We start from the raw sequence: 26754 nt of genomic DNA on the forward strand, positions 1-26754 counted from the left end.
ACATTCCAGTGTAAATAAGTAGACTGATGAGGTACTCCGAATTATCAGAAAAACAAAATGTCATTTAATTCTGTTACCATTTCACTCAATATGTAAGATCTCTTAAGTGAGAGTGTTACACATTGTACTCTTAACACATATTCTTGTTTTTAATTTACTGCATATTATGGATAAGCAGGTTAGAAAATGGATTAATTGATACAGTATTACTGGAGTAGTGAGGGGGTGATATTTCAGAGCATCTTTTCTTCCAGTTGTAAATATAGATTGTAACATTTACTATTTAGAATGTTGAGAGGAATGACCCGTTGGCACAGTGCTGCTGTCTCTGAGCTGAGTTTGCACATTTTCCACCTGTTAATATGGGTTGTTTTTCAGAGTTTTCAGTTTTCCTTTCATGTCCCCAAGGCCTGTTTGAGGGGTTCATTGGATACCCTAAATGGTCTCCATGTGCATTTGGATGTGCGTTTAAATGAGTGCCGTGATGGACTAGTACACCATCTGGGGTTGGTCCCTGCAATACTGCGGGCAAAGGCTCTGCCCCCTCCACGACCCTGAATTGTATGAAGTGAGGTTGTGTATAACACAGTGAGAATCAGACACACTCACTTATTGAAAGTACTCTATTTTCTGTATTTAGTTTTTGGAAGTTGTATGAACACAGCATCGACTACAGCTAACAGAAAGTCACTGTACCTGGATGTTTTCACATTTTTTCTTTTGTTCTCTAGCCTCAGTCACCAGGACATATGCATAAGCAACATCACTCATGGTGGTGGGCAAAACCAAACCCACAAAAACATTAACAGAACCCAAAATCAGTGTTACTGAACATTAAGAAAATATTTCCAAGATACATCTGAAAGATAATTTCACTAATTTTATCCATGCAAAATAAACTGTAGCTGTTGTGTAAGTAGAAGTTATAGAGTAGAGCACAGAGCAAACAATAACCAATATCTTTATCAAGTAGAAGGATGCATGATAACAGCAGCATGATACTTTGCAAATAGCAACTGACTACATTTTAATTTAAATTTGTATTTTATTTCAACAATATCAAGTATGCACACAATTGTGGTTGAGTGATTGTGTGATAGAGGGCCCATGCAGAATGGATTAAATTATATTTAGTTTGTAGCAAGATGTTTGTTTTCTAGTCAGTAGCCTCTAAAACACTACAATAAGCAAAAATAAAGGAAACAAGCAAAGGTTTTGACATTCTAAACAAGCAAGTGATCTTACAGTTAAAATCTGCAAAACCAAAGAAATCACTATAGAGACTAACGTCCTACAGCCGACAAATCCTTACAAAATGTAGACACCAGGTAAATATTTCTTCTTTTTTTATAGCTGGCTAGATGTGACATTATGCATGCATTTGTGAGCAACATGGGAAACAAAACATAAAATGGGGCTAGTGATGACACCACTGGCAAAAACGTAACCAATAATGGAAGAAATAGATTTATTTTTTATTTATAGGATCATTATTATCACATACACAATAAAATTCTTACTAATCAGAATGCAACACATTGCTATGCTCCAGCACCATGATTAGTAAGGATAAGCACCTCACCAGCACACTTCTGCCTTCCTTGCCTTAAATAACATTACGTAAAACCTGACAGTACATAACACATTATCACTTTGGCAAAAATATTAATCAATGAGCTTAAGTCACGGTTCATCCAATCATGAAGCATCCTAACTCAATCAAATTGTCAATTTGCAAAGCACAGGATCTTATTAGAAATGGGCTTAAAGCAGAACCTAACCATGGAAAGAGTGTGAATCTACCTCACTCGTACCAGTGTTAGGGTCACCATACAACTTAACCTTCATGTATTTGGGATGAGATATCAATAACCAAAATGTACTTAGATTTCATACAAAGGTCCTGTGTAAGATTTGATCCTAAAACTAGGAAGCTATCTAATGACTACCCCCAAATAGTCAATGTATATTTATGTACCTTTAGGGTGATCATTTCTGTTTCTAAATATTCAGATATTCTTGTACAAGACAAGTGTGCTGCTGAAAAGGATGCCACCTACTGCTATTGTCTTTCTATGCTAACAACACACTGTCCACAGTACAATATGCACCCAGGTCTAATGTACATATGCTCTAAATGTACCTGGTATCAGAGCACTTTTGGCAAAAGTACAATGCACAGTGTTTTTAGTTGTGCCATTGGATCCAAGTGTTCTGAACACATTGGTAAGCAGAGGTGCTGAACTCAGTGCTCTTTACCAGTCAGTGATTAGTTAGGTCAAATCAGATCTTGCTACAGTTTTGTGGCTTGCGAGAGTTGATGATTCCTGAGTGCTGGTGTCTTCAGGAAGGGAAATGTGGATGGAACAAACTTCTTATGGCATGTTCCTTTAGTAGACACAACACGCTGGACCTGCTGTATTCAAATGTAAATGCCTTTAAATGTTCATCTGGACAGATGTGATCCTCCTACTCCATCTATCTATCTATGTATCTATGTATATATGTATGTATGTATGTACAAAGTTATTGTCTGTTATACCTGCATTTTTATCACTCTTTAATTTAATATTGTTTTTTATCAATATGCTACTGCTGGAGTATGTGAATTTCCCCTTGGGATTAATAAAGTATCTATCTATCTATCTATCTATCTATCTATCTATCTATCTATCTATCTATCTATCTATCTATCTATCTATCTATCTATCTATCTATCTATCTATCTATCTATCTATCTATCTATCTATCTATCTATCACTATGTTGTTCAGAGTCTGGTAACCATGGGCAGCAGGTTTAGAATGGGGGATTTATGTCTATGTCCTCAAAGGAAGAACAGGCAATGGAAAACAAACTTTTTTGCAGCACAGGCCATGTTTACAATGATGAACTTTGGCCACTCAGGAAGGGAGCATGAAAGCATCCATAGACACCTATGGACTCTGTGGCTGTATGTAACTATCTGATTCTGCCGTGGTTTCTTAAAACCAACTTTAATCACATCTGTTTTTGTGTGTGGAGAATTCCAAATTCAGCATACATCAGCCATCAAGCATACAGGTCAGCTGGAGTTTTAGAGGAAGTCCAACTTTGTAGTGCCCTGAGTTGCTTGATTTTAATATTTCAATGCTTGCAAATTACATGCATCATATTAAGCTCTTTTTTGTGTCTAATACTATGAGAACCAAAATGAACCCAAACTCTCAACTTAAATGTGGATGGACTATTTTTGATTGGAATCTATACAACACAGGTAATGTTAGTGGTATCGCTAGAATTTCCAGTCCATACAATTTATAGCCCTTGTCATAATTAGCATTTGTTACTTGCATATTTTTATTTGTTTTGGGTCATTTATATGTGTACTTTTCATTTTCAAAATAACAGCTGAAATTTTTCATCTTTATTGGATCAACAAGGAATTTCCCAGGAGACCCTGGTTGTAGACCATGGTCATTATTTATAACAAAAGGGTGTTTAATTTAGTCTTTTAATACCATGAACCTTGATAGGTTGCCAGGTAAAGTAACAGTAAGAAAAGCTACACAGACTAATTAAAGTGACTTTTATTTTTTTCAGCCAGCATTTTTGTCTCCTCTAAATCTGCCCAGTCCGTTCTTTCAAGGACCAGAAGGTACAACACAGGGCTGTTTGAGGAACTGAAGCCAGGAAATCTGGAGCGAGAGTGCCTCGAGGAGAGATGCACCTTTGAGGAGGCCAGAGAAATCTTCGAGGACAAAGACAAAGCAGTTATGTAGCAAATCAGTGTCAACTTTGTGAGCAATGACTACAGTAGAAACATAGTAATCTTAGCGGATAAAACAGGAGGGAAACAACAAATATACACATAAACATCTTGTGTAGAAAGGCATCAACCACAGTATGATTTAAAAATGTTAAGACAAAAAAAAATGATACCACTATTTCACATCGTGTGGTAGCAGAGGCTGGTCATGAAAACTTAACTACACACCGATGGCACCCTTTGTAACTTAAGAAGATGTTTAATCATGTATAGAGAATGTCTTCTTAGACATTAGAAGATGAGAAGAAAATGAAGCCCAGAAATTTTCAGCACACATCAGAGTGCTTTATTAAGTAATTAACATTTAATATAATATATATGGTTGACTCCTGTGTGGCTGTGTCATCTAGAAATTGTGTTCTATATGTGTTCTTTTTATTTTAAATGTCAGTTTCACAACTGGTTTATTATTTAAAAATTAATTTTTATTGCAGTTGTATTTTATGTACACAACGCCATCTTGTGTTTGGTCACGTGACCACATTCATTGTGCAGTTGATTAGCATTAATGGGGTACAGTTGCTTTCTTAAAAGTTGGCCTAACGTTTTAAACAAATGCTCTAGATCAGGGCTACAATTACAAATTCATCTGAGTCAGATTTTCAAACCAAGAAATTTAGCTGAGCCAGACATTTGCAGCAGCAGATAATAACACATTTTAAACCAACATAAATGAATGTATTGGAAAACAAGTAATGTTTACTCATTGTTTCCCTTTTAAATAACAAAGAATAAAGTAAGGTCTGATTGTCCGGGAGAACATAAAAAAACTATAACTGAACAGAATCTGAGGTAATAGCAATACTATTTTTCCACTTTTGAAATACAGAAATAAACATTTTGGTCATCTCTGACCTAGGCACATCTCAAAGTACATAAAATAAAATAGTGCACAGTATTAGCAATGACATTTGTTTCCCTTTTGAAATAAAATAAATATTTTGGTCATATATGACCCAGGCACATCACAAAGTACATAAAATCAAATAAAGTGCATAGCAGTAGCAATAACATTTGTTTACTTTTTGATCCATCCATCCATCCATCCATCCATCCATCTTCTTTCGCTTATCTGAGGTCGGGTCGCGGGGGCAGCAGCTTGAGCAGAGATGCCCAGACTTCTCTCTCCCTGGCCACTTCTTCTAGCTCTTCCGGGAGAATCCCAAGGCGTTCCCAGGCCAGTCGAGAGACATAGTCCCTCCAGCGTGTCCTGGGTCTTCCCCGGGGCCTTCTCCCGGTTAGACGTGCCCGGAACACCTCACCAGGGAGGCGTCCAGGAGGCATCCTGATCAGATGCCCGAGCCACCTCATCTGACTCCTCTCGATGCGGAGGAGCAGCGGCTCTACTCTGAGCCCCTCCCGGATGACTGAGCTTCTCACCCTATCTTTAAGGGAAAGTCCAGACACCCTGCGGAGGAAACTCATTTCAGCCGCTTGTATTCGCGATCTCGTTCTTTCGGTCACTACCCATAGCTCATGACCATAGGTGAGGGTAGGAACATAGATCGACTGGTAAATTGAGAGCTTCGCCTTGCGGCTCAGCTCCTTTTTCACCACGACAGACCGATGCAGAGCCCGCATTACTGCGGATGCCGCACCGATCCGCCTGTCGATCTCACGCTCCATTCTTCCCTCACTTGTGAACAAGACCCCGAGATACTTGAACTCCTCCACTTGGGGCAGGATCTCGCTACCAACCTTGAGAGGGCAGTCCACCCTTTTCCGGCTGAGGACCATGGTCTCGGATATGGAGGTGCTGATTCCCATCCCAGCCGCTTCACACTCAGCTGTGAACCGATCCAGAGAGAGCTGAAGATCATGGCTTGATGAAGCAAACAGGACAGCATCATCTGCAAAAAGCAGATAATAAAATAAAAATTTTTGATTAATTAATTAATTTTTGAAATAAAATAAACATTTTGGTCATATATGACCCAATATACAGTATAGCACAATAGAAAAGAACTATCAATGCTGTCGAAGCTATCAGTGCACAAAGCCATCTATCACAAGTGATAACAGTAAGTAACACACGTGAATACGATGTCTACCACACACCGAGGGGACACAGGCTCGTCTTATATCACCACATGTCTGATCAGCAGTGGGGTTTTTGTTTTTTAAAACTGAAAGGTGGCGGTACGCACATGGGGCATTTAGATCAAGTCTGAGGTACTGTGAAGGTATATAGAGGCCAAGAGTCCTAGCGCTATATGTTTTGTTTATTTGGTAAAAAAAAAACATAACATTTAAAATTTGAAATTAAGAAATCGTCAAGTATAATAATAATAATAACAATTCTTTATATTTATAAAGTGTTTTACTCACTATTTAAAATGCTTTGCAAATTCCCACCAGGAAGACCAGGGACATGAACCCATGATCACCTTATTGCAAAGCAGCTGCACTATCATTATGCCAACTGCATAGGAGCGTTGTACTGCATAATATTTTGCTTGATAGTTTAAAATTACAAACATAGAATTTCAGAAATCAAAGAATATTAACCGCATGATAAAAACAAGCTCTGTATTCTACAATAAAAGTTACAGCATGTAGTCCTGCATAGCAGTCAGTGCTTAATTTGATTGAGTTTTAAAGAACATTCCAAATTTTTTGCATGTTTTCATCAAATGCAGTCTTTCTGACTTGTTCTGTGCTTTGAGCACCAATGACTGATCGTCATCCTCGTAACAGCCATGAATCCCCAGGATTAAAGCATGTGATTGGACAGCCAACCAATTGTATGAGGAGACGTGCAGAGACAGTGCTTGTCAGTAACGAGGCTCTCACTGAAGTAACAATTAGATTCATTTGTGAAAACCCACGTTCACACTCACTTGATGAAATTATGATATAACTAAAACTCAGCATGCAATTGATTACAGAATCATTTAAATATAGTCGATGCTAAGGTCAGCTGTCGTGGCTGAAGCACTTTTACAAAGAAAGTACTCGTAGACTACTACCACCACTTCTAGAACACACAACAGGCTATGTGGTGTGTTACATTCATAGTCTGTACTACTGTAGGAATTTATGTAAAAATTTCTGAAGGCTCACAAAATGTGTTTTTCTTGCTTTTTCTCTGCATTTCTGATGGGACCATGGGCTGGGCCAGTGGGCTACTCAGAGATTGCTTCAGGGCCTCATGTGGCCCACGGGCCGCCATTTGAGTAGGCCGCCTCTAGATGATACATTCTCTGCTAAGTTTAATATTCAGTAGTCTTAATGCTTAAGTATAATATGGATTTAACTGTCATCTCATTTTGACTTGTTTTTATTTTTTTTTCTAGCTAGACTTCTGGTATCGCCATGTTGGTAAGCAAATCTTTATTCCTTATAATACATGTTAATCACTCAAAAATACTACAAGTGGCAGTAGTCTGCATTGATATTAGTTCGTTCAAATTGATTTTAATTTCTTCCCTGATCTGTCTGTCACATCTTTTGTAAGTTTACATGGACTTTAGCTGAAATAGGTATAGGACAGGGGTGGCGAACTCCAGGCCTGGAGTGCCGCAGTGGCTACAGGTTTTCATTCTAACCCTTTTCCTAATCAGTGACCAGTTTTCACTGCTAATTAACTTTTTCCCCATCACTTTAATAGCCCTGTTAGAAGAGTTCAGCCCTCTGAATCGATTCCTTTCTTCATTAAATGACAGCCAAGCAGAAATGAGATGTGAAACGAGCTAACAGATGACCAGCTAAACTGGGGCTTCAAACTCCAACCAATTTCACTCCAATCACTTTCTTAATGAGAAGCCAATTCTTGCTGTTAATTAAACCCGTTATTTAATTCCATGGCTTATTGCTGCTCTCATTCTGCCGCAGCACACATTTTGAAATCTGTTGTTTTTCTGTTCTTTCTAAGAGCACCGTCAAAATGTTTTGGTGACCTGAGAGGTCAACCTTACCAAGACCATCACCTCTCTTTAATTTCAGATATTGTGTAATGGGCACAGGGGAGCTGGTCATGTGGTGGATTGTTTTGTGTCTCATTATTGTTTGGCTGCTAATTAACGAAAAAGAAACAACTATGGGGCCTGAGTCAAGATAATTAAAAGAAGTAATCAGAAGCAAAAACTGATCACTAATTAAGAAGATGGTAAGAATGAAAACTTGAAGCCACTGCGGCACTCAAGGCCTGGAGTTCGCCACCCCTGGTATAGGAAATTCAAAAGAGGAGACCAGCTCCTCTGGTTAATTGACCTGCTACCAGTTCATCAATTTGTGAATAAAGAACATATGGATAACATTTTTATAGAATGATGCCATAATATTGTTCATAATATTGTTAAAAATATAGGTAAAGAGCACAGAAAAAAATACATCAATGCAACATGAAATATGTACAAACACACACACACATATTTCTCTAGGGGTTAGCACACATTTCCAGGTTCACCCAGATTTGGTGGCTCTGCTAACCACCTTTACTTGCCCTGTATGACACGCTAGAGGGTCAGAGGCCTAATTTTGCCCCAGGTTATGGGGTATGCATGTGTAAAGTGGATTCAGAAGGTATTCAGTCCCTATCACTTATCTTCATTTATTACTTTATCTATTTACTTATTTTTACTAGCTTAAAGTTTCACTCTGCTGGCCTAGCTCTCTTTCTCAGGGGTGGGGGTTGATTTGTTTCTACCCTATTTTTGTAAAACTTGAGTTATTTGTATGGAATGCTATTTGATTTTAATAAAATCGATAATATCAAAAAAAAAAAGATGCACCAATCATGGAATCCTTTTAAACGTGCCAGTTCAAAACCATAAGGGCTGTATCTCTGCAGAGGTTGTTAAATGAAATTTTCATTCAGAGGCTCTGCCGGGAAATGCACCAGCCATGATCAATTTTTTTCTTTTGGTTTCTGTGTTTCAGATGGAGATCAGTGCCAGTCATCACCATGTCACAATGGTGGCAGCTGTAAAGATGACATTGCATCTTATATATGTTGGTGCCCTACTGGATATCAAGGGAAAAACTGTGAACTTGGTAAGGCAGGATTCATAAGTTGGATACATATGTGCAGTCCTGTTTTCCTTTTTCCCATTAGCATGCCTAAGTAAAGTGAATTGTAGCAACTCAGTGTCATTAGCGTCCAGTGGGTCAGGGCTCTGTTTTTACAATATGACTCCACATGAAAAAGATGAAGAAATTCACATCAGTATTTCAAGTTAATTAGGAGTTCAGAGCCAGACAATGAGAGAGAGAGAAAAGAGAAGAGAAGCAAACTGGATAAGAAGTGACACTACTGCGGTACTTTACATTACCACATTAGATGTGCTCTGGTAACCTGATTGTATTGCTCCTCTGAAAGATGGGGAGCACAGTGGGTAACATAACAAGAAGTGTTTAGTAAATGACATTTTGTGAATATTAACTGGAAGCAGAAACACAGACAGTTATTTTTTAGCCAATTCATATGTTTTAAGAATGTATTTTTCTTTCTCTTTTGCCACTTAAGGATTCACATGGACGTCCTTTGAGTAGCTCCATTTGCTCAAATGACTTTTTATTTTGATCAGCTGAATTTTTAACAGGTGCTCTGTAAATTCGTTTGTCCTCTCAGGTGTAAGCCTTGTTGGACTACACACACGTACACAGACACACACACACACACGTACACACACGCACACACACACACATATAGAGAGAGAATTGCACTAATGAATTTTTGGTTTGTTTTGCACTGCAGAGAATATTAGAAGGTGCAATTTGGACAATGGAGGTTGCATGCATTTCTGCACCACTGTTTCCCAGACACAAGTGAATTGCTCTTGTGCCGTGGGTTACAAACTTGAGGAGGATGGGAAGACATGCACATCTAAAGGTAGTATGAACACACTTTGCTATTTTGGCTGTTTATGTTTGAAGTTTTAATTCAAAAGTGAATGTCAATACAACAAGCACAGCTGCATTCTGATTTATGATGTGGATTACCGATTGGTGAGCAAGCCTGCAGTAGTGTGTCCAAAGTGTTTATCGACAATTTAACACTTTTACTCTCAGCTTGAATATGGAAGATCATATAGCAAGTATACTGTGCTAATCCCCAGATGATTGTGAATATTTCTGCACTTCATCCATTGTTTGCCATGTTTTTTCATATAGATCTCTTTCAATATATCATAAATAATTCACAACAGTGTAGCTTGTGACATTTTTTCCAACCTATCATCCATGTTCCATGCTTATTCTGATTACTGGGCAATGGGTGGTTTGAGCCTTTTCTTAACCTCAGATGTGGTTCCAGTCCAGCGCAGGACAAACTGATGCATATACCCAGACATGATGTCATGGTGCTGTTTTTAAGACAGCAGTTAAACTATGATGCATGCCTCTGAGATGTGAACAGGAAACTAGACGCCTCAGAGTAAAACACAGGGGCAACATGGACACTCCATACAGACTCTGGCCAGGCTGGAATTCCAACCCAGTCTATTTGAACATCGAAGAAGCACTGCTAACCACTGTCCATCATAACACCGGCCTTGGCATTTAATTACACCTTTACATGTACAAAGTCTAGTGAAATTCTTACTTGTATAAGCTAATCAACATCTCAGCAGCCTGGTGAAAAACAATAAAAAATAGAACAGTCAGGGTAAAAACAGAACACAGTAAAGCAACAGTTTACCATAAGTGGTTTTCATGGGACCGCCATATAGGACAAACATTATTTGAAGTGTTTGCAGTTCATCAAGTTAGAGCAAACCTGAAAATCAAATAAAAGGAAAACAAGAGAAGACATTAAAATTTAGACAGGAATAAGTTGAGAAGATACATGCCAGCTGTACTTCAAATTTCTCCTGCCTATGTATCATTTTAGTTTATGGTGTCTTTATTAAAACGAATAACTTTAATATAGATTTTAGGTATCATATGGCTCTCTGCACTGGAAAAAAGTGTGGAGTTTCAAGCACTAAATGCACAGGGCAGCAGAAGTTTAATGTAAGATGGAATCAGAAGATGGATTGTATGACTAATAACTGGGAACGCAGGAATTAAATAAACAAAGGTCAGGATGTGAGACAAAATCGAAGATTATAATTATCTAGGCAAAGAGTCAGAAAGCAGAATATTTCACACAGCCAAAGCCAAAATGCAAGATGTAAATCAAAGTCAAAGAACAGAAAAGACTTTATAACCAGAAAGAACTTAAAGAATAATAACACAAGGCTTTTATTAAGTTTTGATCAATCCCCAAACTTGGACAGTCAGAATGCGTATGATGCTGACTTCTATGCGGTTGCAGTAATGACATCATGTGTCGCACACGCCTGGTCATCCTGCCTAGCAACAGCCCAGCTACTCTTCATCACAAACAGCAAACAATGGTGGCATCCATAATAAAAACAAAATGGTGTAGCATCAGGACATGTTTTGAAAATAACATCACTCTATTATAAAAGATAATCTTGAGACGAGATGAGACTATTGCCAAGAGACTTTTCAAGTCCCGTCCTCCTCTCAACCATTTCCAGTTAACGGCCCACGCGCACAGTCCTCTCACCTCTCATTCGTGTGAATGATTTTGTCAGGCACGGTTCCTGCGCTCTCAGCTCTTAAAAATTTTTACGTTTTCCGCACTTTAAGTTCCCAATAAAAGAAGACTTATTATGTCCAAATCTTATTGAAGAATTTAATCATGAAGGGTTATCAACAGAAGAAATGAGTACACGGGCAATCCTAGCACCAAGAATGATGAAGTCAAATGAATTCATGTGAAAATTGTCAAGGAAAAGATTAGTTGTATTCAGAATTGGTTGAACAATTCTGATATGTAAATTTTAACAGTCGTCAAGAAAGATAATGTAGTACATCTTCTGCAGATAACATTAGACACCAAAGGAGATCTTGATATGCCATCTGTATTAAAATGTTTATAGTTTCCCGATAGAATAGCTTTTGCTATGACAATTAACAAATCACAGGGACAAAGATTCGAAAAAGTCATTTTATTTATTAGAGAGAAAGAAACGATATTCACTCACGGGCAGTTATATGTTGCGATGTCACAATGTAAATCCAAACACGGAATCAAAATTCAATGCGATATTGACAAAGAGTTAATTCCAAATATTGTTTTTACTGAAGTTGTACAGTTTAAAAAGTATTTGCGTGTTAATTTCAAAGCCAAACAGAACGAAAATGTATAATGCAACGAATACCTCTAACGCAACATAAAACATAATTTTCTTTCAATATATTACATTTTACTATTTTTTACTATTGTTAATTACTTGCTGTAATGTAAAATAGTTAGGTCTATTATGCATATGTAACAATTCCCATGAAAATAACAATCTGTCTAAACTGTACATCCATTTCCCCATACACAAGTGGCAGAGCCGCGAAGTGGCTAGCGTGTAGCGCCTGCCCAGGGGTTGGTGAGTGAAGCGAGCAGGTGGCAGAGCCCCCTAGTCTTTCAAAAGTTCTAAATCAGATAACCAACCTGACCATTAAATAAATCCAAAAAAAAAACTGAAAAAACAAAATAAAGTCCAGATCATTACAGATTGTGGTTAATGTTAATCCTAACTGTTTCTTTGATATGTCATATTTATTGTATTTATGGTTTGGTTTTTTGTTTTTAAATGCAAGGACACTGGAATCAAAGATGGCAGCTGATTAAGTGTAAATCTTAACAAAATTTTAAAAAATACTTGTATTTCTTCACACAGGTAAATATAAATATGTAGAGTAAATTACACAGCAGTGAACAGAAAGCAAAACATTGAGGGTTTTCAAATCTTGTCTTGGTTTTATTTTGGATTCATAAAATGGACAGCAGCTTGTGAGCTGTGTTGGCCTGAAGGGATGCTCTGAGAAAAACGTTTTTGAGGCCGCTGATAATAGATATATTTTAAGGCCTAAAAGAGTAACACAGGAAGACATTTTACAGAAAATAATTCCTGTACCATGTTTCCCCGAAAATAAGAAAGGGTCTTATATTAATTTTTCCTTCAAAAGATGCGCTAGGGCTTATTTTCAGGGGATGTCTTTTCCATAAAAAAAAAATCTTGGAAGGAGAGATACGTGATTTTCTCTGAGTAACTTTAACGACCCGCAAGACAAGGCAGTGAGACAGCACAGGCTTTTAAATGATTGACATGCAGCACGACAGCAGACAGCAGCTGATCCGACTGCGTCTCCTTAGCGTGCGTTCAGCCCCTCCGTCACAACACGAGCGGCAGAGATGCGAAGTGGCTGGCGCGCAGCATGCCCCAGGGGGTGGGTGACTGAAGCGAGCCGGGGGCACAACCCCCTAGTATTCTGGAAAAGAAATCTACATTTATTCAAATACGGTCATGTCATCATCTTCTGAAACATCATCATAACTCCCTAAACCCCGAATTCCATTATGAATTTATTGTGACTCCATTTCCTTTAGAACAATTGGCCCCAATCTCTCATGTCTAGCAATAGAGTTTTCCTTAAATGAGCACCTCTTGTCCATGTAGCCTGCTCGTAGTGCATTCGGATATCCATCTTCTTCTCTTTGCATAAAGCAGTACTAGGGTGTTGTAAAGAATGGGAAGTTAAATATCATGCTAAAATTTAATACTTTACAACATGGATTGAATAAAGACAAGAGTTTTATGGCCAGATATGAGGATTGTCTACATCTGTCAGAATGACAGACAACCTGACCCACATTGTTTTGAAAAACTCATTACAAACTTCAAAAGACTTTGTTGGACAGTTATCTTTTCTCTCTTGTTAAATTAACCCTAGCCTGAATGAATCTATTAATTTTTTACATTTAAAATTTCTCATTTAAAGATTTACCAATGTTGTTTCTTGTCCTAGAGTGTGTATATAAACACAGGGAACTCCAGTTTCTGTATTACATCTTGCGTGAAGAAGGGGCCTGAGTTGCCTCGAAAGCTTGCATATTGTAATCTTTTTAGTTAGCCAATAAAAGGTGTCATTTTGCTTGGCTTTTCTTTGCATAAAGCAGTAAGATTTTTGCCCTGGGACTCCTCCAGAATTCCTTTCTTGTACTCTACAGAATAGCTCTTTCTTTTTGCACTCATCTTGTTGGGGGGTCAAAATACCAGTATTATTTCCTGTTCATCTGTGTACATACGGTAGCGGTAGGCGTTTATGGCTCATCCAAAGTCGCCTGCGTGGGATCGTAACTAGGGCTTATTTTTGGAGTAGGGCTTATATTACGAGCATCCTGTAAAATCATGCTAGGGCTTATTTTCGGGGAAACATGGTAGTTCTGCAGGGATAGGCTCCAACCTCCGTGTTCCAGAATTGAATTATGCAGGTTGTGTGGTAATATTTCACTAATCTGTGATTTCAATATTTTATTATTTCTCACTGCATTTTTGTCCTTCCTTAACACATGTTCTTCTATTTATGGAATAATCCTGTCACAACGTTAAACTGAATGTACCAAAATGACTCTGTTCAGACCTTTTTAAATCCTCAACCATGTGGTCTGTTTTGATATTTGTACAATTTTGATTTTTGCTTAGCACCATCGTCTGTACAGAAATCCATCAGTTCATTTTTCCATTACATGCTGACAAGAGATGAAGCCACAATGGCTGGCGTCAGGGAGGAAAACAGTCCTTTACAGGGCACCAGTGTTGTCCACATGCCCATACTTACTGCCCAGTTTGCTTAACGTCTTGGAATGTGGGAAGAAATGTAAAGTTCAAATTGTTACATCACAAGTGAAACTGAAAATGTTTATATATTTTTTGAACATTTTGCATTTCGCGGTATTATTTTTTGCAAACTCCACAGTGTACTTAAAACATGTCAGGGGCATACAAAGACAGTACCATATTATCATTTGCTTGTGAGACTCTTTACGATGGGTTGCACAGATGCACAGTGAGTAGTCCAGCTGGCTAACAGCTCCAGAGTCCTCGGTTCAAATCTATTTGCTTTGTGGGACTGCGTGACTCTTCTCTCCAAATGTATGAACTGGCATCTCTAAAGTAACACTTTGTGAGGATATGTGAGTGTACCTTAAAATGGACTGGTGCCCCATTTCAGGTTGGTTCTTGCCTTCCACTCGCTGCTGTAAGGGCAGGTTTCTGTGACCGTGTACTGGATATGCAGATTACAAAATGAATGGATGTATAAATGGATAATCTTGACAATGAATCATAGATTAAAGAACACTAGTGGACCACTAGTTGATTGGTCATCTGTGAATGCAAACAATGGTTGAAATTTGCTTCGTTATAATAATTATTTTCCCTATGTAGCATTATAGTGTAGTGTGAATCCTAGACTTATCACACTCTGTTTTCAATTCTGTACATTCTTCCACTGTCCATGTCTACAACTCAGAGATGCATGTTATGCTAAACTGTAACTCTAATATGGCCCTGTGTGACTGAGTAGGTTGTGCAGTACAGTGGAATTCCTGTCCAAGGTACAGTACGTTCCTGTCTTGCAATGGTGCTGAGATAAGTTCCCTCTTCATTGTGCCCCAAAAATGTACTTATAAGGCTTAGAAAATGGATAGAATATTTTTCTGTGCTGAAAGAGCAATGCTAGAGGCAGGCCCTCATTTTTGTACTCATTTAGATCTTAGGATGATATCAGTAACCACTGACAGATCCTTTTGTGGAAGATTTCTTATAAGAATTTATTTTTCGGCTATCCCACTAGGAAACAGTTTTATGATAGTTGGGTAATCCATGCATAAACAGCAGAAGGCTGAATGTTTTACTTATCTTCCAATGTGTGTTCTTCTGATGTGCCAAACAATTGTATGTATAGGTAACCAATTGACCTGGGACAAGCAAATAACTAAAACACATTTAAATAACTTACCTATAGTTTAGTTTTTGTTACCATAAGAACACTGGAGATTATTCACTTGCTCTTTTATTTGATTCATGTGATGCCAGTTCCATTTCCCTGTGGGAGACTAGGGGAGTCTGTGAATAAACGTCTCAATGCAAATGTGCGGACACTGATCGACGAGGAAGAAGTTAGCCTGAGTAATAACTCTTTGACCTTTGAGCTATTAAACAGTACAAACAGCAGCCTACTCCAAACCACAAGTGAGCCACAAGTCAACGAAGACGATCGCATTGTAGGTGGGACCAGCTGTGCTCATGGAGAAATCCCTTGGCAGGTAAGGAACTTTGATCTTTTTCTATTGTCTGACTAATGGTCACAAACGCTAGTAACAGTATGAATGGTATGACGTGTGAGCTTAAAACATGATGGCTTCTTATTTATTGTAATGTGTGTAACTTATGATTTTGTTCAATTTTCAATTTTAACCAAGAAAAATGTTCTAGAGGTTGAAGTAAATAAAATAATTCACCTCCACCTAAAAAAATCCTAAACAAATCAACATCTTGCTTCAAATATTGCAGGGAGCATAAGAGATAAAAAGAATTTTAGTAGTAATAGAACAGGGCGGCACGGTGGCGCAGTGGGTAGCGCTGCTGCCTCGCAGTTGGGAGACCTGGGGACCCGGGTTCGCTTCCCGGGTCCTCCCTGCGTGGAGTTTGCATGTTCTCCCCGTGTCTGCGTGGGTTTCCTCCGGGCGCTCCGGTTTCCTCCCACAGTCCAAAGACATGCAGGTTAGGTGGATTGGCGATTCTAAATTGGCCCTAGTGTGTGCTTGGTGTGTGGGTGTGTTTGTGTGTGTCCTGCGGTGGGTTGGCACCCTGCCCAGGATTGGTTCCCTGCCTTGTGCCCTGTGTTGGCTGGGATTGGCTCCGGCGGACCCCCGTGACCCTGTGTTCGGATTCAGCGGGTTGGAAAATGGATGGATGGATGGATAGAACAGTCAGGGAGGAGGTGAAGTAAATCAGGAGCAGTAGGGGGAACTAAAATATACAGACAGTGAAATAGCAGAGGCTGTAAACTTGCATTTTTCTGAGATCTTCACATTTGAGAAAATAGATAACCTCCCAGCAGTAACAGGGACTACTAAGGGGGTACTGAATGATTTGGAAATTTTTAAAGAGAAGTACTGCTCAAGTTAAATAGGGTGAAATATAACAAATCACCGGGATCAGATAACATTTATCTTCTATTAAGTTAGTGAGTACATATATAAACACTTCCTGCAAATTTTTCTAAAGACACTGCATACTGGGAAAATTCCAAAGGAATAAAAAATAACACATATTATTCCATTATATTATAAGGGTGATCAGTCAAATCCAAGTAACTCTAGTCCAGTGGGGTTAAAATGCATCACAGATAAGCAACACATGGCAGGAACAGGAGTTTTAGGGAAGAGTCAACATGAGTTTAGATGAGGGAGGTTGTGTTTTACTAACATGCTGGAAATTCAATGAGGAAACAACAAAAGGATACAATCAGAGTGGTGCATATGATATTATTTATCTGGACTTTCAGAAAACTTTTGATAAGGTGCCACATGAGAGGTTGGGCATCAAACTAAAAAAGGTGGGAGTTCAGGGTGCAGTGTGTAAAGATGGGTGCAGAATTAGCTAAGACACAGGAAAGCAAGGGTTTTGGTGCAAAGAACCTTATCTTCACCTTATTTGGTGAAGTTAGGAATGGTATCCCACAGGGGTTAGTGCTAGAGCCGCTGATATTTTGAATACAGTGGTGCCTCATACTTCAAACTCAAATTTGTTTCTGGAGACCACTTGAATTCTGAACTGTTCAAAATCTGAATCAGTTTTCCCCATTATAGATAATGGAAGGTGAATTAATCTATTCCCAGACCCTGTTGCTTCATTTTTTCACTGCACTCACAGTTTGAACATAGAAGCATCTTTTTTAACTCCTCATTAAATTTCTCTTGAATTTAGCATTTGAACTCTGGAATGTTCAAAGTTAGAATTGTTCAAAATAAGAGGCACCACTGTATATATAAATGATTTGTGTAGGAATATAAATTAAACGCTGGTTAAGTTTGTAGATGATACCAAGCTAGGTGGATTGGCAGATTATCCAGAATCACCATGAACAGAATGCAAGCTTGTGCAGTTGTGTGGCAGTTGAAATTTTAATGTATTACATGTAGGAAATAAAAATGTGAGATTTGAATACACAAAAGGAGGTCTAAAAATTGAACATATCCCTAATGAAATGGACCTAGGAGCTGTAGTGGACTCAAAACTATCAACTGCCAGACATTGCACAGAAGCCATTAAGGAGGCTAGTAGAATGTTAGAAAGTGCAAGTCAAAGAAGGTTATCCTTAATCTTTATAACACACTACTAAGGCCTCACTTTGAGTACTGTGTGCAGTTTTGGTGTCCAGGCTACAAACAAAGATATAGCAGAGCTAGAGAAAGTCCAGAGTAGAGTGACTAGGCTGACTCCAGGACTGACTGATATGAGAGAAGATTAAAGGTAACATGAAAACTATGTAAATAATTAGTACAGTGGATCCATGCTGTTAATTTAAAATGAGTTCAACAAGAATGAACAGCAAGAGCAAATTTCACACAAACATTAGGATGATTTCCGTCACACAGGGGACTGTAAACAGATGGAATAAATTGCCAATAAGCCTGGTACATAGTAGGACTGTAGGGACATTCAAAAGTTGACTCATTGTTATTTTATAGGAATTAGATTGATAGGATTGGTAAGCTTTGTTGGGCTGAACGGAATGTTTTCATCAAAATATTTCTAATGTTCTTTCTTTTCCACTCTGCAGGTTGCCATAATCAATAAAGACTCTGGGGAGTGTTTCTGTGGAGGTTCTATTGTCAATGAAAATTGGATTGTGACGGCAGCTCACTGCTTTGTAAAGCGAGTCCCCACCGAAATTGCAGTGGGTAAGAAAACTTTATACTAGGAAAACACATAAACAAATAAATCATAAATATCTGTACTTATTTCTTTCTGAGAAACATATCTGGTGCTATTAAAAAGAGCTACTTTTTATCACTGCTGTTTCATGGCTACTGGGACCTGGGCTCAGTTTCTAGTTCAGTCTGTGTGACAGCACAGGGTCTGCATGCTCTCACTGTGTCTTTTCTTTGGGTAGTTTGGGTTGTTGAGTGCCACATCTCAAACATACAGAGGTAATCTTCACTGGTGGTCTAAGTGAATACAGTAATCCCTCGCTATATCGCGCTTCGCCTTTCGTGGCTTCACTCTATCGCGGATTTTATATGTAGGCATATTTAAATATATATTGCAGATTTTTTGCTGGTTTGCGGATTTCTGCGGACAATAGGTCTTTTAATTTCTGGTACATGCTTCCTCAGTTGGTTTGCCCAGTTGATTTCATACAAGGGACGCTATTGGCAGATGGCTGAGAAGCTACCCAACTTACTTTTCTCTCTCTCTCTCTTGCGCTGACATTCTCTGATCCTGACGTAGGGGGATTGAGCAGGGGGGCTGTTCGCACACCTAGACGATATTGACGCTCGTCTAAAAATGCTGAAAGATTATCTTCATGTTGCTCCCTTCTGTGCAGCTGCTTTGTGAAGCGACATGCTGCACGGTGCTTCGCATACTTAAAAGCTCGAAGGGCACGTATTGATTTTTGCTTGTTTGTTTTTCTCTGTCTCTGTCTCTCTCTCCCTGCTCCTGATGGAAGGGGTGTGAGCTGCCGCCTTCAACAGCTTTGTGCCGCGGTGCTTCGCATACTTAAAAGCCAAACAGCCCTATTGATTTGTTTGCTTTTCTCTCTCTTTCTGACATTTTATGCTCCTGACGCACACTCCTTTGAAGAGGAAGATATGTTTGCATTCTTTTAATTGTGAGACGGAACTGTCATCTCTGTCTTGTCATGGAGCACAGTTTAAACTTTTGAAAAAGAGACAAATGTTTGTTTGCAGTGTTTGAATAACGTTCCTGTCTCTCTACAACCTCCTGTGTTTCTGCGCAAATCTGTGACCCAAGCATGACAATATAAAAATAACCATATAAACATATGGTTTCTACTTCGCGGATTTTCACTTTTCGCAGGGGTTTCTGGAACGCAACCCCCGCGATGTAGGAGGGATTACTGTATATTGATATGTTTGTGAGGGTCCTCTGCAAAAAGTGGTGTACCATTCGGGGTTTTGTCCTGTTTTATGTCCAGTGTTTCTGTGCTACGTCAAGTTACAGTGTATCTTGGCCGGCGTTATATATGTCAGGTCCTGGGTCGCAACTGTCCTAATGGGACCCACCTCAGTGTCATTACAATTTAACAAAACTGTGACTTAAAGAACATTATCAATGCATATTTTGCAACATTTGAAGCCAAATGCAAAACATTGCCAACGCTTATTTTTTTTTACATTTCAAGCCAAATGCAAAAGATTCAGCACTTATTTTGTTAACACTACAAAATATCCTTTTAACATCACATAAAATAAATCAAGTAAATGAATGTAGAATTTATTTCTGAGTTTTTGCTATTACAAAATTACTAATAACATCCACAAAATTCATTTGATGTGCAAGAGTGTGACGATGCTCCCACTTCTCTTCTGGGAGCCCTTGAACCCAACACTGTCTGTAATGTAACCGGATGACCTGGACAATGAGGACACCAAACGAAGCAAGGGGAAGGTGCAAAGTGCAAAAGTGCTTTTATTAAAAACAAATAAAACAAATCCAAACAGTGTTCAAAAGAAAGTGCACTGCTGCAAAAAGTCAATAAATAAATAATCCATTAAAATCAGAGTGAAATGTGGAGGTTAAAATAATCCAATAAATAGTCCATTTAAAAATGAGGTTAAAAATCAATACTGGCTGGAAGCAGTCCTTTAAAAATCCCAGTGCCTTCTTTAGCTGGCGGCTCCCCTGCTTCTGGGAGTCGTCCTACCTGCAGCTGACCTTCTCCTACTGGTCTGGTAGCTTTCCAAGCCCTGGCTCCATATGGCTCCCTCCAGACCGAGACTCAGGTTCCCCAGCGACCAGGGCGCTCATGCGGAGGCTTCAACCCCCCACTACCTTCCGCAGCCTTATGCGGCAAGCCATACTCGATCGTTGTCACTCTGAAAAACTCAGCAGGAGTGACCCAATCCATCTGCCCTGAGTGCCGGCCAAACACCCCGCTATGGATCACTTCCCAGCTGCCTCTCATTATTACAGCGAGCCTGCACTCACTCGCTCGGTCGCTCCTGCTCTGGCTTTTTCACCTACTGCCTTCTTTTCTTCCTCTTAACCTCCGTGTCCTCCTCTTTTTATCTCTCTGCCTCCGCTCTCGCGCTCCTACTATTTATAATGGGGACGTGGCACGTGGCACGATTAGCAGCTCCCGGCATCAATTACGGATATGGACAATACAAACCTGTGCACTTCAGTGCAGAAACACCCAAGCCCGTATTGCGCCCGGGAACTACTCCAGCCACACTACCATGCCGTCTCTTTAAGCCGCGAGTGCGGCCATTATTTATTTAAAACTGGCCTTTCCTTCTGAGCTGCGGGCTCGCTATATCACAAAGTTCCTATCCGATGAACGTGAACACAAGGTGGTTCAGTCTTTCTGGGTACATCGTTGAATCATTTTTAAGTTGTTTCACTTCATTAAAACAGCCACAGTGACTTCTAACATATTAAAAATATCCAGTGCAACACACACATCTAGATTAAATATACAAAGCTTCATTCTGTGTATGGCATTAAGAAATTCTAGAGGGGTATGCACAGGTTTAAATGTGGCACATTATACCTTTTTCTGACACTTCAGGTGACAGTCAGAAGCTGTCGTCAAATCACAGTTTATTGTTACTGATTGTGCTGTTATAAGAACAATGAATTTGTACACATAGTGTCCTGGGACCCCCACCATCCCAGAACTCAGGGCAAATGTTCTCATCCACCAACAAAAAACATTGGCACCTCTACCTGGTAGCACAGGGCAGAAGGTAGGAAATATCACTAGTGGGCACCAATGAATTGTGGAGTATGACTCCATCCACACACTAAGTGATGGCAGGTCAATTTAAAGTCCACAGTTAACCTAATGTTAAAAACCTGGATCAGACACTCAGAATGCAACCCAGACAGGGAACAGTCCCGAGTGCAAATACACCACCATGCCACCCCAGCACAGTAGTAGTGCAGGAAACATGTTAGGCTCATTGCTATGATCACCAGTTGCATTACAACTTTAGCAGCAGACCTTTGGTGTCCATGTTTGGTGTCCATGTAATGTTTTTTAGAAAGATGTTTACTGTACATGTTATATACACCTTACAATGTATAACTAAGACCCTTCTAATAACTATCACCATATTTATTTGCAGGGGAAACTGACCTTAGCAAGAAGGAAGGAACAGAAAGTCGGTATGACATCCAGCAGGTTTTCCTTCATCCTCGCTATAATTACACTAAAAGCCGTTACAATAATGACATAGCCTTGTTGCGCCTCAAGAAACCTATTTTATTCACTGAGTTTGTTGTGCCCATTTGTCTGGGGCCCAAAGACTTCACGGAAAATCTGATGCAGTCAGGCTACATGGCACAGGTGAGTGGCTGGGGACGTCTCATTCAAGGAGGCCGTCAGTCTTCAGTCCTCCAGAAAGTTGAGGTACCTTATGTTGATCGCTTAGCCTGCAAGGTCTCAAGTAATGAAGAGATTCTAAACACCATGTTCTGTGCCGGTTTTGTTGATGAAAGGAAGGATGCATGTCAAGGAGACAGTGGCGGGCCTCACACCACCAAGTACAAGGATACACATTTCCTGACTGGTATCGTCAGCTGGGGAGAGGGATGTGCTGTCCATGGAAAGTACGGGATCTACACACGAGTGTCCCGTTTCTACAACTGGATTAGCAGCACTACCAACAAATAAAGACTCTCTTCTTCAACAATTCTCCTCAAAAAAACAAAAATTCCCAAAGAAAATGTGACCCCCTGCTTTAAAGCAGCTGTCATTTGTTTTTTCTTTTTTTTCAACTGAAATTTATGAATAAATCTGATTAAATCATATTTTTTCCCACTAATCTAATAGCTTAATGGAATTGTCTGATAAAGAAGATGGCACAGTGGTGGAGTCATTGACAGGGCTGCCTCACAGCTCTGGTGACCTTTGCTCAAGTATACACGATTTAGTTTACATTGCAGCTTTTTAAAGTTGATTCTGGCGATTGTGCCATTTTGATTCTTCTGGATTTAAGTGCTGTCTTTGATATGGTAAATCATAATAAATAAAAAAATTGAGTTGGTATCCTGGGTACAGCACTGGACTGGTTTTCCTCCCACCTTAATTCACAGGACCTTTTCTGTCAGAACTGGAGATCAGTTCTCCTCGTGTTGTTGCTTTATATGGAATCTCTCAGGGCTCTCTTTTAGGCCCTGTTGTCTTTTCAATTTATATGCCACCTTTAGGGCAGATCATTTGGAAACACGATATTTCCTTTCACTTCTGTGCTGATGATAATCAGCTTTACTTGCCTGTGTATCCAAACGATATCTGCTCTTTCAAGACCTTTTTGAATGTTTTGGGGAGATTAAAGGCTGGTTGGCGAATCATTTTTCCAGCTGAATGAAAGTAAAGTAGGCGCAATCCTGTTTGGTTTGCCTAAAAGTATTGCGAGGTTCTCTAAAAACCTACAGCACTCGCCAAAATTTTGCAGGTTACAAATCTTGGAGTGATTTTTGATCTGGACCTCAAATATGAAAAACAAGGGTATATTTTTTTGCTTAAAATTATCTCTAAAGTGAAGGCAGTATTATCACTGTTACTGATTTAGAGAAAATGATCCATACATGTATCTTCCCGTTCTTCCCAACCAAGGCAGTGTATTAAATAAAGAGATAACAACAGGATATAGAGCACCATGTGAAGAGACAAGAAAATGAAAGCCTTTGGGTTTTATTATAATAGGACCTACATATCCCAAAGGGTAGCTGGTCCACTTACTCACTCTCATATGCATGTTCCTGCTGTCCTAATTTAATAGGCACTCCGATTCTCAAGAAATGTAGAACAAGCATCTAAAAAAATGTTCATTGTATCAACAAACCACAATCAGCGATCATAGAAGGTGTACAATGGACAAGGAACACAAACAAATGAAGAACAGAACAGTAACTAGATATGAGTCTATGATGAGGGGGCACACGTACGGACAGGAGTAACAGTGTGTACAGTGGCACAACTGCTTGTGAGAAGAAATTGTTGTTCAATCTGACAGTGTTGGTCTGCACACTCCAATACCTTAAGCTGGACAGAAACAGGAAAAAGAGATTGTTGGAAGAGTGGGAGGGATCCCCCACAATGCAACACTTCATATAGAGGTCCAAGATTAAAGGGAGAGAAATCCTGATGATGGTCTCTAAAGTTTGCACTATCCATAATATCCATTGTACAGTTACAGTACATTAACAGTTACCATACCAGACAGTGATGCAACTAGTCAGAATGCTTTCAATGGTGGTGAGGATATGGCATAGAAGGCTTAACCTCTTCAGCCAGAGGAGAAGTGGAGATCTGTGCTTCTTTGTTCAAAGAGGATGTAGTGATAGACCACATGGGCTTCTCCCCCAGGTGCACACCAAGAAATGTGGTGCTTTCCTCTCTACCACAGAACTCTTGATGTAAAGTGGAGTGTGGTCATAGTGGGTCATCCCAAAGTTCATGATCTTCTCTGATGAGAAGACGCTCTACCATTGTGTCATCAGCAAACTTGATAATGCTGTTGGAGCTGTACGGTCATGAGGTAGCATGGTGGACTGAAGTGGGCCGAGAAAGCATCCCAGGGGGTGCTCAGCATTACAGTGCTGGAGATGTTATACCTAATACAAACTGTCTGTGTTTGTTCTACCAAGTATTACAAAATTAATTTACAAAGAGCAGAACTGAATTCCAGCAGTCTCATACTGTAAAAGGTAATAATGAAGAAAATGCTATTTGGAACTTAAAACACGACTCTGTCATTATACAAGCTTGAAAGTACTGACACAGTTTAAACATTACGAAAGGAGCGATTTATGAACTGTAACATTTAAGCCTAAGTATTACTGGTGTTGCGGACTGCCGGGACGCACCTATAATGGATGGAAGGACTGGGGGAGAGAACATATTCAGGGCATTACCTCCCCCGGAACACTAGAGGGCAGCACCCCCTGGATTGGAGCATGGAAGCTCAACCCTATTGGGCCAGTTGCCACTGCCAGGGGGCACCTGGACGATGGCTGAGCCCTTGTTTGCAACACTTCCAGGTGCCCTATAAAAGGGGCTGCCTCACTCCATTTAGGGAGCAAGAATCAGGTGGAAGAGAATGAAGCATGCCAGGAATAGAAGAAAAAAAAGAAAGAAGAGAATTGTGCTTTTGTGTAGTGCTTTGAACTGTGCTGTACAGGTGGGAAATGAGAGAAGGCGCTTCCCACGAGAAAAAAATAAAAAATAAAAGTGTGGGTGTTGCACTTGATTGTTGCATCTGTCTGTGTTGGGTTTGGGCATCCAGAGTGCCCTCTGGTGGCCACAGTGGTTACTAAGAACAAAAAGTTTAAAACTACAGCTATCTGAACAAAATATAATAAATGAAAGTGAAATAACATGCATTAAAATTGCTTAACAATTATGAGATTGATATATATATATATATATATATATATATATATATTGTAATATGAGCGCTATATAGCGCCCGACCCGGCACAGACTCAGGCAGAGGCACGTGTAACACAAACAGTTTCTTTTATTTTTCTTCAGCCATGGGGCACGCCTTCCCCGTGTCCCTCAGGCCCAACACAGTCCCACAAGCACTTAAACACAGTACAACAAACACTCTCTCTCTCTTCTCCCTTTACCACCACTCCTCCTCAGGCTTAGTCCTCCTCCTCCCGACTCTGGCTCTCTCGAGTGGTGGTGGCTGGCCTTTTTTATACCCCACCCGGAAGCGTTCCAGGTGCTTGATTACCTGGTCCTAATTGACCTTCCGGGTGGGGCTGACGAGTCGACCAGCTGGGCTGGAAAGTCCATGCAGCTCCCCCTGGCGGCCATCCAAGCCCCCAACCAGGCTGTGGAGGACTCCATCTCCCATGTAGCCTTGTGCCAGGTTGGGGAATCATCGTCCACCAAGGAGGCTGCCACCAAGCGTCCCGGGGAAGGTACTGAGCTGCCCATGGTGGCTCCCCCGGAACAGATGCAGCAGAGGCGTCCCTGCCGGGCATGGGACCCGGCTGTCCTTCACAATATATATATATATATACAGTACTGTGCAAAAGTTTTAGGCAGGTGTGAAAAAATTCTGTAAACAAAGAATGCTTTCAAAAATGGAAGTGTTAATCATTTATTTTCATCAATCAACAAAATGCAGTGAATGAACAAAAGAGAAATCTAAATTAAATCAATATTTGGTGTGACCACCCTTTGCCTTCAAAACAGCATCAATTCTTCTAGGTACAGTTGCACACAGTTTTTGAAGGAACTTGGCTGGTAGGTTGTTCCAAACATCTAGGAGAACTAACCACAGATCTTCTGTGGATGTAGGCTTCCTCACATCCTTCTGTCTCTTCATGTAATCCCAGACACACTCGATGATGTTGAGATCAGGGCTCTGTGGGGGCCATACCATCACTTCCAGGACTTCTTGTTCTTCTTTACGCTGAAGATAGTTCTTAATTACTTTGGCTGTATATTTGGGGTCGTTGTCCTGCTGCAGAATAAATTTGGGGCCAATCATACGCCTCCCTGATGGTATTGCAGGATGGATAAGTATCTACCTGTATTTCTCAGCATTGAGAACACCATTAATCCTGACCAAATCTCCAACTCCATTTGCAGAAATGCAGCCCCAAACGTTCAAGGAACCTCCACCATGCTTCACTGTTGCCTGCAGACACTCATTATTGTGCCGCTCTCTGGCCCTTCGACAAACAAACTGCCTTCTGCTACAGCCAAATATTTCACATTTTGACTCATCAGTCCAGAGCACCTGCTGCCATTTTTCTGCACCCCAGTTCCTATGTTTTCGTGCATACTCGAGTTGCTTGGCCTTGTTTCCACGTCGGAGGTATGGCTTTTTGGCTTCAGCTCTTCCATGAAGACCACTTCTGGCCAGACTTCTCC

At 39.9% G+C, this 26754-nt stretch overlaps 1 protein-coding gene across 1 annotated transcript in view; it reads left to right on the plus strand.

The window, feature by feature from the left end:
* LOC114662382 (coagulation factor IX-like) overlaps positions 1-22681 on the plus strand; it is a 33781-nt gene extending 11100 nt beyond the window's left edge. Inside the window, exons 2-8 of the mRNA XM_028815808.2 lie at positions 3582-3751; positions 7104-7128; positions 8689-8802; positions 9506-9640; positions 15696-15925; positions 18448-18568; positions 21983-22681. Coding sequence (XP_028671641.2) covers positions 3582-3751; positions 7104-7128; positions 8689-8802; positions 9506-9640; positions 15696-15925; positions 18448-18568; positions 21983-22530 — 1343 coding nt within the window. The 3' untranslated portion in view covers positions 22531-22681. The remainder of the gene's footprint in view (positions 1-3581; positions 3752-7103; positions 7129-8688; positions 8803-9505; positions 9641-15695; positions 15926-18447; positions 18569-21982) is intronic.
* Positions 22682-26754: the final 4073 nt, after the last annotated feature.

This window comes from Erpetoichthys calabaricus, chromosome 12 (assembly GCF_900747795.2).
Source record: "Erpetoichthys calabaricus chromosome 12, fErpCal1.3, whole genome shotgun sequence".
Lineage (NCBI taxonomy): Eukaryota > Metazoa > Chordata > Cladistia > Polypteriformes > Polypteridae > Erpetoichthys > Erpetoichthys calabaricus.